At 48.5% G+C, this 12,303-nt stretch overlaps 1 protein-coding gene across 3 annotated transcripts in view; it reads left to right on the top strand.

Annotated features, from left to right (window-relative positions):
- daam2 (dishevelled associated activator of morphogenesis 2) overlaps nt 1-12,303 on the top strand; it is a 73,045-nt gene that overhangs the window by 31,621 nt on the left and 29,121 nt on the right. For all 3 annotated transcript variants that reach the window (XM_060051966.1, XM_060051964.1, XM_060051965.1), the window contains exon 3: nt 5,348-5,437. In XM_060051966.1, the coding sequence (XP_059907949.1) occupies nt 5,348-5,437 (90 nt within the window). The remainder of the gene's footprint in view (nt 1-5,347; nt 5,438-12,303) is intronic.

The raw sequence follows: 12,303 nt of genomic DNA, 5'->3' as shown, positions 1-12,303 counted from the left end.
CCCCAGGAGAAGAGTGAGACCCAACAGGGCCTATCGCTGTGAGTAGGAGTGACATATTGGGGCCAGGCAGGGACGCAAACCTCCACTCATGTTCACGTCCATAACATGCTCTTGTTGTGTGTTTAAATCATAGATTGGGTGTAGAGGCACTTCTACATCGGAGGGATCTAGATCAGAATCCCAGCATTAGCTGATGTATAGAGTCTCTTGGCTATGCCAGTGCTGTTTAGTGTCATTAAAACTCTACTCTATACACATCCTTCTTTTCAGGTTCGGTACAGTCTGAAGAAAAGTTTACTTCAATTGGAACTGCATTTTTCTGTCAAGCCAGCTTGGTATATTCGATAACCAAGTTGAAAATGTAACTAACTACTTGGGCAGAAAATGTAAAACTGGGATGAATAATGAATGTTTATGGCCTATATCTTCTTCAACGCCCTGCCTTATTGAGGCTCCCACTTTCAACCCTGTGGTGCCATCAAGCAACCTGCATCCATCTACAGTACACCTGTTGGAACAGTGACCACATCTGAGGACTTAATTGAATCGCACCAATCCAAACACCCATTTGTAGCGAGCGTGGCAGCGAGTGCTTGCTGAGAGAGTACCTCTGTTGATGAGATTCTCCTACGGATACTGCAGCACATTCTTTCCGACACTGTTTGATGTCATGCACGGTTGGAGGATAAATTGGCCATGCGTACAATCTGGTAGCATATTAAGAATACTGATGGGTTAATTTGGGCAATCCACTCAACAAGTGATAGCGTTTTATCACAACGCGTCAAGTAGTACTAGTACTTCATTTTCCATTGTTGCGATGCCAGGCTGGCTCCCGTGATGTGCATGGTGTGAGGTTGCTGATGAAGGCCATGAACACAACTGATGGGCAATGGAAAGGTCAACATGTTGGCTGCATATTGGAAATGGCATGGTTATATATTCTCGGGGAGGGAGAGGGAGAGAGACTCAAAGAGTCCTGCTGTTGTTGTGGGGGTTGAGTTAAGGGGACTGTGTCGTACAGTATATCCTGACCAACTGTTAGGAAACAGTCAGCCAACATCTGGCATGTACTGACCAGACAACAGATTGTGGACTATCTGTCTCCCTCTCGCTATCCTTGGCCTAGTTCACTTTCTGCTTTAGTGATCTACTTCGCTCTGGCCCTGTCTCGTAATTTAGGGGGCTGCTATTAATTCAAGCGTTCTAGGCAGTGGTCCAGCTGTCCGCTGTCTTAGCTCAGCCGCTGCCTCCATGCGCCTTATACAACCGCACAGTTCTAAAGAAGTACAAAGCAAGCTAGCTTCAGGAGGCTTTCAACTTCTTTGGCCATCCAAATAAAATTGCGCTTCACTGCCAAACATACATTATCTCCTAATTTACTCAGCTGGTTGTTGAAGATGTTTTTCATAATGATGGAAAATAGATCCTTCCCTTCATGGCCTCCCCTATCCCCCCCCCCCCCACTCTGAAGGCCCCTGCACTGAGGTGACCCTGTCTTCTTTCCTTTGTCCTTCCTGGGGGTTTGTCTGCCTAACCAGCATCCTATTACTCTTATGATTTAATACTTTTGCTGGCTACTTGGCCAGCCCTGTACAGTAGTGTTATACCCTAGCAGCAGTTACCCATTAGAACCAGTTTCCCAGTATGTAACCCTATTTGAGTACAGTCTAAAAAAGTGGTATCGAGGGGGGACTATGACTCGCAGAGAGAATATACCTTCGGAGATTCTAGTCTGGGTCCTGGCAGTACTCAGGGAGGGTGGAGATGCCATGTACTCGCTAAACTCCACCAGTTTGAACCCTGGCCTTTCCTTGGGTGTGTTAAATGTCTCTGGATCAGCTTTTAGCTTGATGACTTGCTTGGCAAGTAGGTTCGGCGTTCCACGTACACAAAAGGAAAAGCACGCTCAGGCGTACCGACCTGCAGACAAAGGGTCTCTCACAGTGACGAAGGGTTACTAATGGCAGCTACAGCTTCCTGTGAGTTCCCTGGGGGCCTCATATGACTTCCTGCCATCTTGCTAGACTTTCCTCCAACATCCTGTGTGTGTGTGTGTGTGTGTGTGTGTGTGTGTGTGTGTGTGTGTGTGTGTGTGTGTGTGTGTGTGTGTGTGTGTGTGTGTGTGTGTGTGTGTGTGTGTGTGTGTGTGTGTGTGTGTGTGTGTGTGTGTGTGTGTGTGTGTGTGTGTGTCCTTCAAATCCGTCGCCTTCACCAGCCCTGCAGGATTTCACAGGGCTGACGCACATTATGTTTTTAAACATAATTCAATGAAATGTAATTTAACACACTCTGGCCAAACAGGAAGTGGTTCCTTTGAGACGCACTCATTTCCCATACAGACCGAGGCTGAGCCGTTTTTCGGAGGTTGGTCACCCAGGCACACCCAGGTCCACTGGGCCGATCCCATGGACGCCCCTAACACCTACGGCAGGCACACAATCCTCCCTCTTCCTTCCTTTATAGTTCCCTTGATATGACGATATCACTCTTCCTGCCACGCACTCTTTTTTTTTTTTTTTTTTTTTTTTAATCTTAAATCGCCACAGAAACACACACATGCAGACACACCGACACACGCACGCACGCACGCACTCACGCACGCACACAGAGAATGAATGATCGTGTAGTCTAAACACCAGTAGCCGGTATGTAGGTTTTTCCCGACACTGTTGATAAGAGTCTAGTCTCCATGTTTCACTTGGCTTTCAACTTGGATATATAGTATGCGAGTTATGTCCCGACTAAATTATAAAACTTTATGGGAAGAAGAAATCGTGATGGTTCATCATGACCATATATCTGTGTAATTGTCATTTTTCCCATAATAACAAACAAAAGCAAGAAGGTGATTGCGAGGGCTGTTAGCTAACCTCTGGTCAACACACCTGATCCTCTCCTCCTCACGGTCTGACGTTCCAGCTCCTGGCACCTTGTGGTCATTTGCAACAGTATTGGGCAGGTTTCAGTGTTTCAAGGGCTGGGATTCAGATGGCTCGCTGTGTATGGATTAGGTTGTTTTTGTCTCTCCTTCTTCTGCTCCCTCTAGGGTAGCAGGTGTAACAATATTAGCTTTAGTTGATCTGGGGTTCCCATCTGGGCCGTGCTACCGGCCAGCGTGGAAGTGGGATGCATCCAGAATACCGTTTCACAGGATAGAGGTCTGATGGGGTTCTCTTCAGGGGAGGGAAAGGAGAGGTAGTTAGTGTTGTCATGGCAATGTCTTTGCTGGAACTGGGGTTTAAGGGAGGACACAGGAAAGGAAGGTGGGGGGTGCACTATTGCATAACTGGGGCCACCTGATGAATGGTTGTACGATTGGCAGGCCCTTTGCATTCTTTCATCCAACTAATATCCTCACTATTTTCCCCAACCTCCCACCTTTCTTTCTTTTCATTCTCACTTTCTTTCTTTCCCTTCCCATTCTCCTCTTTTTTTTTTTTATTCTTTTTTTACCGTCCCTGCTGCTGGCGGTCCCTAGATGCACCTCAACCCGACCGCTGCTTGTCATTTTAGACTGCTGGCTCGCATCGCCCGACACTGTAGTCTTGTGGCTAGCCATTCCATGAACCTATGCATAAAGCGTGTGTAGTCGTGAAATCACAACACAACTGTGCTGGACTGTTGGTCGTTTCCCCCCCACATTCTCACTGAGGCCTCTCACCTTTTCTTCCAAACATCCCCATACTCATCGCCCAGCTCACCAGACCACAGTGAGGGGCTTGGACCCAGCATCCAGGCAAAGGGCCAGAGGCTCTAGCCGGCCTCTTAGGACCCCTCTTCATCCTCCCTGAGAGGGAGAAGGGGGGGCGGGGGAGAGGGAGAGATTCCACACCAACAATTTGCTAATCTGTTCAGATTGAAAGCGGGATAGGCTGTGGGTTCAAAGACGGCTCGCTGCTATGACGTATGACGGGATGAATGCAAACTAGCCTTTTTTTTTTTCTTTTTTTTGCAGAGAAACTGAAATAAGGAATGTTCACGAGACTTATAAAGACCTCTACATCTTGTCGTTCAATCATCTGGAGATGAGACGTGTCGCTTTGTGTGAGCGGAGAACTAATTCATCTCCACTCACACGTCTCTCCCCCCCCAAGTCTAAGCTAACGCTGCTGATGCTGATCCCCAGAGAAAGGCCTGGCTGAGCGGTGATGTCATTCCTCTAAGCATTGGCCACTTCAAATGTGAGCCCTGTCGCCGCAGCCCCCACGGAGCCCCCTGTTGAATGGCCTGAAAACAACCCCCGGTGAATCCACCGCTGTCAGGCTGTAGAGCAAGGGGGCCACCGCCGCCGTCTCTGTCCAGCTCGGCGCTTGGGGGGCCCTGTGGGGGGGCTGGAGGGTGTGGGTTGACGTCATGGTAGCGGGGGGGGGGGGGGGGGGGGGAACCATTATGGGGGGATTAGCGCGGCCTCCTGGCCGCCGCGCCGTACAGCTCAGTACCGAGCGCACCTTGGTCCTCAGACAGCACACGGCCCCTCTCTCTGCTTTCGTCAGCCCTGACTCTCTATACGCGCGCACACACACACACACACACACACACAGACAAGCGCAGACACACAGACACACCTCTTCCACCCTTCCGCGGACCTCTTCCACCCTTTCATGTTCCTCATCCCTTTTTAATGCTTTTTTTTTGGGGGGTGCCCCCTGCTCCCAGAAAAAAACGACAAAAACGTCCCAGTCCAAGAGCTCATTTATCCACCTCTTTCTTCTCCTGCCCAGGAGGGCTTATTTTTTTGCCAACAAGACTCTGCGTTTCCTCCTTGGCTTACACACACGCACACCCACACACACGCACACGCACACGCACACGCACAAACTCGCACTCGCATTCATTTCCCGGGCTGATGTGCATTTCTAAAGGCCCAGGAGCCACCGTGCACCGTGCCGTCGGGCTGAACAGACCGGCAGGGTGGACTACTAAGAAGCCCTCTGGGGCCCTGGCGACACCAACCTCTCAGTCTGAAGGCTAGGTGGCAGGGCCACCGCCCCGTTGGTCCAGGACCACGGCCTAGATTCAACTTGTCTGTCCTGCAGACTATTAGTATTTGATGCACAACAGAAACCCTGCTGCGGTGGGTGGATGAACGACTGAGGCAGCAACCGCACACGGCTCCTTTTGATCTATTAAGTCCTCTACATTTTCTAGTTCCTTCTTATTCTTTGAAATACTTTAGGCTAACCTTTTTTCCTAAACCTCAGAAAGGTGCTTTGTATCAAGACCGCACTGTGTAGACCTTATTGAGAATGGTTGTACGTTATGATGGTTACACGTTTGGTCAACGTGTGGCACTTTCAGCCCTCCCCTATCCTGACGGGTGTTTTGATTTTCTCTGTTGCTACAGGACGAACTGGACCTGACGGACAAGAACAGGGAGGCCATGTTTGCACTGCCAGTGGAGAAGAAATGGCAAATCTACTGCAGCAAGAAGAAGGTAAGACGGATCTTTAGTCTTTGTCTGGACAGGACCTCTGCTCCACTCTAGCCTGCTCAGTCAACAGTCGCCACTAAGTGCTGAAAGGAACTGGCATGGTTGTCAACTCGCTGGTTCCCGTTTCCTGAACCTGGGTCATGGGGTCAGATTTGGTGTTATAGCGAACACTAAGCCTATGTTTTGCACCAAACATACAAGCACTATGACTTGGCTACTTATGCCTTTACTTCAGCTGAATAAACCATTTTCATTTTGACCACCACTTTTTGGGTGGAGTTAAAATGCAGGTGAGCTACATGCAGGTGAGCTACAACACAAAAAGCTCCCGTTCCAAGAACCTCAATTCAAAATAAATAAATAATTAAAATCCTCACCCCGACTGTTGGAGAGTCAATCTCTCCCCCTTCTAAAGAGTTGTCAACATTCAGTCAGAGGGCTGGAACACTTTGGTTAGCCCTCTGGCTCACCCCGTGTTTCTCGCCAAAACATCCCCGCCATCTCTTAAAGCCTTCGGCCCAGCTCTCCACAACAACTCTGCTCTCGGTCTGTGGTCGAATATCTCGCCGAGAGAACTGCCTCGGAAGAACAGCGGGGGAAGAATTTGACCGCCCTTTCCTCAATCGCAAATTGAGTAAATAGTTGTAAACCCTCCCCTGCGTCTCTAAGCTAATTTGTTTTTGAGGCCGAGGTCTTTGTGTTGGAAGGAAGGCCCCGGCCTGACCCCTCCGTACGTTCTCCGAGGCATGCGTGACCAAGCTGAGCCAATGCCATGCGACTATACAACGTGTGTGTGTGTGTGTGTGTGTGTGTGTGTGTGTGTGTGTGTGTGTGTGTGTGTGTGTGTGTGTGTGTGTGTGTGTGTGTGTGTGTGTGTGTGTGTGTGTGTGTGTGTGTGTGTGTGTGTGTGTGTCGCACACGTTAAGTCCTGAGCGTGCCCCCATTCCGTGTCGTTCAAAGAACCACCCCCAAAGTTGTTTCAGGAGGATGGAGGGATATCAAGGCATGGATGGGAATACTAGAAGAGGAGGGGAAGCGGTGGGCAGTGACATTTAAACGCCCTTTTTAAAATCCAGAATCAAAGAACACCGTGCAATATCGTATATTGCTTTTAAATCCAGCGCACACGTGAAGCGGCGCCGGCTTTCTGTTGTCTTTTGTCATGGGTTATTCGACGGCCCATTGTCGTGGCCCCCGGACAACGTGTCAGGACTCTGTGCCTTTTACAGGAGGTAGTGGAAAGAATATTTTGGCAGCGAGCGGGAGACACTGGAGCGGAACCCGTGTCCTGCGTGCCAGTAGAAGCCCAGCTCGGAGCGGAGGGGAGGATATATTCGCTTGTCATCCACCGCTCCCCCCACCCTCTCCCTGAGTCAGAAATCATTTCCTCTGCGAGACGTGGGTTGAAGAAAAGAAAAAGGAAAAGAAGGGGGACAGGGGGCTCAATCCCAGCCAGGAAACATGGAGCAAAAAATCTGGGGTAACAAGGCTGGGCAAAAAAAAGGGAAAAGGAACCTGGAGCGGTAGCCAAACAAACCTCTCATTCATGGAGCGGGCGTAATGGAGACTGGCAGAGGAACAGCTGGCACCGAGCAGCGTATAAGAACGCCGCGGTGAGATACACGTATGTGAAACGCCAATGTTCAGACATTAACATGGCATGCTTCCGTGTGCACCGCAATTCACATGCGGGCACACACTGGGCACGCCCATGCACCGTGCGCGCAAAGAGATAATTGCTCATTACACACACACACACACACACACACACACACACACACACACACACACACACACACACACAGACGCACACACAGACGCACACACACACACACACACACACACAGTAGGACCCTGTGTTCCTCAGAGTTACGGCATGACAGTGATTGGAATGGGAAGTCTCTCCAACTCGCGGATCGGAGCACAACTTTCCCCCAGCCGTTCCCGTCGGCGTCTCACACTGGGGCCCTTGTCTCCTCCGGCCCTGGAACAGCACGGCCTGTTGTTGTGGTCGGATAACATTTAGAGAGCCGACAGGGAGACGGATTAGCCCCGTTCACCTAAAAACAACGTTAAAGGAGTACTTTTCAAAATTTTCGTCGTATTCTTATGTGTCTATATATTTTTGTTCTGATGACGTGCCATGAGGCGTAATCCAATTTTAATTGACAATTGTCCCCCGCGTGTTGACATGTGGTATGGGGGTCAGGGTTAGCTCTGCATCCCACCGGCCAGGAGAAGGAGATGGACCTGGTCGTACAGGGTCAGTGCCGCAAACATTCGACTACTCAGTACTCAGACATCCCTGCAGAACGGGTCAAAGGGCAAACCTGTGTTCAGCAGTGTTGATCTCTTGCCTGCGACGCCGCATGGTGTCCGGAGACACATCGCTGTGAGCAGTGATCGGTGACACAGTGACACAAGGGCTTTCCACCAATGAGGTTGGCCGCCTGTGTTTTCCGTGACTATCTAGAAGATCTTGTCGAGGCCTTTTTGCGTAAGTCCGATTGTATCCGTGCCACTCGGTCCACCACCCTGGGAAGCAGACTCTGGGGGAGGGGGAGGATGCACATGTCTCTGCTGTATGGGCCGTGTGAGTGACGGTCAGAGTGTATGCACAGCCTTGTGGTTGTGGGCATGGGAAACCCTCAGGTACAGAAGCAGATGTAGTGACATGCCAAACCGGGTATGAAAACACCCAGAGCAGGATAATACATCCCCTGTTCCCCCCTCCTTTTTTTAATTTTTTTTCTCTGTCAAATGAATATCAGCCACACTGCAAACCATTCAGACCGGCGTCATCCTGTCGGTCGTTTCCATTGCTGGGAAATGAAATGGCATTATGAAGCAAAAAGCATTTCTGAAGTCGCCGTGTTAAAGCTCCCATGCGTGCGCTACCTGTCACAAGAGGCCTCTCCAGTGTTATGTAATTTCCCAGAATTCGATATCCCGTCCATTTCCTGCCTCTCCCAGGTGAGAATTCATGGCTGTAAATATTCCCCCCAGAGAGACATCCCTGCTTTCCTCCACAAAAGTAAAATGTGTTGACAAGACACATGTGTTAAACAAGTGAGACAAGAGCATGAAGTGTAGAAAATATTCTTTCATTACGTTAGACTGCAAATAAACCAATGCATCTAGGACTTGTGTCCCGACGCATTGAAACCACACGCATTGAAAACATTTCATGAATTGAAGTGGATGAAAGACTTAGGCTGTGTACACGCCGACAAATACTTTATTATATTAAGTGCCCGTGCCGCTTTTCGGTGCAATTGATGAGGGAAAAAAACACTGCTTTGTCTCCAATGAATGTGTGTGGAAGGGTTTGATATTGTGCTATATGGGCACACAAAATGATTCATACAGTTCTAATTGGTTTCTGTCGTGCGCTGTGTCTTCTGTTTGGGCTTCTTATGGAGCAGCTCAACTCTAGATTTTGTTTACCATTCCACTTGAGTCCCGGTCGATCGCTCCCACCCTGACATGCATTTTCACACGCTTATCTGGCACGCACAACTTGATCCTGTTTCCACGCCTGATGTGCACTTCATCCACGATTGAGCTTGTATTGTTTGCGAAGACAATGCACCACTTTTGTATGACACCACCGGCATGAAGTGTTGCCTATAATTGGTGAAGTGGTTAGAGGTGATACTCTGTAATTTTTTCTGGTTATTACGATAGGAGTTTGACCTTCATGTTCAATTTACATCCTAGAAATGACCCATCACTGTGACATTCAGAGGACAACATTAGCTTTAATGCAGTTTGAATAGACACAAAATTGCAGTTTGACCACCCCAATTACCTTTAAACTTCACTCTGCTTCGGCTTTGTAGTTCTCAACAGCACGCACCATCGGGTAAGTGATCGGTACCTTTTCGATATTTGCTGAATTCCCTCCAGCACTGTACTGGACTCTTCGCCTCTGTGCCGGCCTACACGCGTGACCCCTGATCTGATGGGGTCAACCAGGGTCACCCCCGGGCTTATCTGATCTCCAAGATCAGGCAGTGTGAGACGTAGCATGCGGACCAGAGACCCTCGAGAAACCCTCCAGCCAGTCTCCGGCTGACCCCAAACGGGACCCCCAGCACATCGGGACCCACCAGGGCCCGTCCTAGGTGCCAAAGGGCCCGAATAGCTGAACACATGAGGGCTGAGGAGCCGGCCGTGTCCAGGGCCGCCCTGCGCGTCGACGGGAGACATCGTGTTCCTCATGCCGTGTGTGAGGAGGGGGTCGTGACCCAGCACATGTTGGAGTTGGCAGAGACCTGCCACGCCGGCGGGCGCCTTACCTTCTTAATTCCCCTCCCCCCCCCCCCCCTCCTCCTTCCTTCCTTTCTTTCTTCCTTCCCAATAACACTTTATTATTTGAAAATGAAACGCAAGAGGCTCTGAAGTGGAAATAAGGTTTGGAATTTGAAAAAGCCAGAAACCGCTCATGGAAACGCTTGGAGTGACTTGGGGGTTTCGCTCTTTATTTTCTAGGCAATGCTCTTAAGAATCTGGCTTTGTTTGTGCTGGAAGCCTTATTAATTTGAATGTTTTACGGCTGATGTGTGCATAGGAGGATGGTAATGTGGTAATGTGAATACCACACATGCAGCATAATACCTTGAATATACTGCAGTGCCTTGTAGCAGTGGGAGCTTTTTAATGTGTAATTTAATCTAGACTTTTAACAGGTGCCTCCGCATGCCAATGGAGTTGACCTTGGGCAGGCAGTTTGATCTTTGGTGGAACGATGCCTTCCGCAACAGATGTTGGTAACCTGAGCAACACCTTGCTCAAATGTACCTGAATCACAGTCGGGGGGAGGGGGATTTAGGCATTTGAATGGCTGCAGCAGAGGTTGCAAATCATGTTTATTGGTGCTGGATTACTAAATGTTCATTGCTGTAATAGAGTGTATGAAATTGAGATCCAGCGTTCCATAATGAAGACTTTTACTGGTAGGTTTTTGCCAGAGGTGAGGCTGGTCATCAATAGATTGCAGATGACTTATGACAAAAAATTCATTGGGATCCTTTTTTTGGCCGACTTTGTCTGGCAAGCAAAAGTGTCTAATTGAAGTGATGTCATCTATTCCTTGACTTTGGTATCATAAAAAGGTGTGTGTTAAGTTCCACTGTTGAAAAAATAAAGAAAAAAAGTGACGACGAATAACACTGCTCGATTTAGCGTTTTTAAGCGCAGGCAACTATTCAGGCAGTAAATTAAACTACATCACCCAGTGCCCCAAATATCAACAGCCTTTCTTTCTTTCCTTTTTTTCCCCTTCTTATCCGAGACAAGTTGAAAATTACAGTACTTTACCCGGGCCTCTGTTAAACTGCCAGGGTAAATGTTGCGTTGGACTCAATGTTTTTCAAGGGGCAAATTGGAACGGCTGTAATTCGTCTGAGCGGAGAGCTGCAGTTAAAGTTGTTAATCTTAGCATGGAGATCTGTGCTGGCAGGGCATGCAGAGCGTGTCAGCAGCGGCGCAAGTGAAGCCGCCGCGACCAGCGAGGGAGCACACAAACACTGGACTCCATTGTTTTTTTTTTCGTTTTTATTTTGGGTCCTGTTGCTCGCACACCGAAAGGGGCAGACAAGGCCGGGAGTTGTGGAAAAGACGTGCCGAGTGGTCATTTAAGTGCCCGGACAACTCCCTCAACCCCCCCCAAAAAACCCCTGCGATTCATATCAGTTGGTTGTGCTGTACCGTGCTACTTTCACCAAAATTCCAATTATTTTGCTGGCCTTCGTTTGCAAGCTGTTTGGTCAGTGGGCTTTGGTAGGAAATAAAAGAGTTTTGTCTAGGAAAAGTAAGGCAGCCCTGTGCTTGCATAAGCTGCAACCGATTTGTCCTGCTTAATCACCTGGAAAGGTTGTTCGTTGTCGGCTGTGTAAAACGCAATCAAATGGACAGTTCAATTATAGAACGAAAATTATCGAAAATTGATCGTGTTGCCTTATCAGAAGATAAAGTAGTCCTTGACACCACCGGAAAGAACCTTTTTATAAATGGATATACTTGTATTCGGAACAATTCTTTGGCCCTTGGCCCTCTTAAAAAAATATTAATTTGACTTCTACTCAAAGACATTTTTCTATGAGCAGCATTATTGTATGCAAATGAGCTTCAACGTTGATTGATTTATGTGTGTAACATGTCATTGAATTATTATGGGATGCTTTAGCATCATTAGACAAAGGGGTCAAATGCATGCATCATGTTCCACCCATCCCTTTATTTCCTGGCCGAGCAAGGCACAATGTGGCCTAAAACATCTATTCTTATCCCCGTTTATTTTATTGTGCAAAGTTTCACATGGTAGCTTTATTCTCTGGAACAGACACGCAGACGATGACGTTAGGGTTTCTGTCTTTTTATTTTTTTAAACTTAATTGACTAAACAAACAAAGCGTCTCAGAGCTTTGCTGTGGATTCCCTTTTCCAAACGGTTCCTGTTTTGGACAAGCTCAGCATTCCAAATGGCACTGATCAAGACATTTCTTCCTGTCCCACATTTTCTGTAATTATTTTTCCTGACATGAATACAGGCCCAGGGACTCCCCCCCCCCCCCCCCCCCCCAGAAACCAAACAACCGACAGGGCTCCTCCTCCGATGTCATCAGTCTGGTCTAAACAACAGCAGATGTATAAGAGCCCCGGGCCCGTTTCGCTCTCGGCAACACGCTTTCTCGAATTGGGCGTTGCAAATGGATTTCAGACGTTGTTTTGCACTCCAATGTGAAGTTCACTTTTTACCTGAAGGTTTGCTCTCCGGCTGTCTGTCTCTCAATGATTACTGAGATGAGAGCGATGGTTAGAAATGCCGTGACCCAGTTCATATAGAGGCCCCCTGATTGGTTTAG

Source organism: Gadus macrocephalus, chromosome 5, assembly GCF_031168955.1.
Source record: "Gadus macrocephalus chromosome 5, ASM3116895v1".
NCBI classification, from domain to species: Eukaryota; Metazoa; Chordata; class Actinopteri; order Gadiformes; family Gadidae; genus Gadus; species Gadus macrocephalus.
Note: the sequence above shows the minus strand (reverse complement) of the source record. Positions and strands in the feature narration are given on the sequence as shown.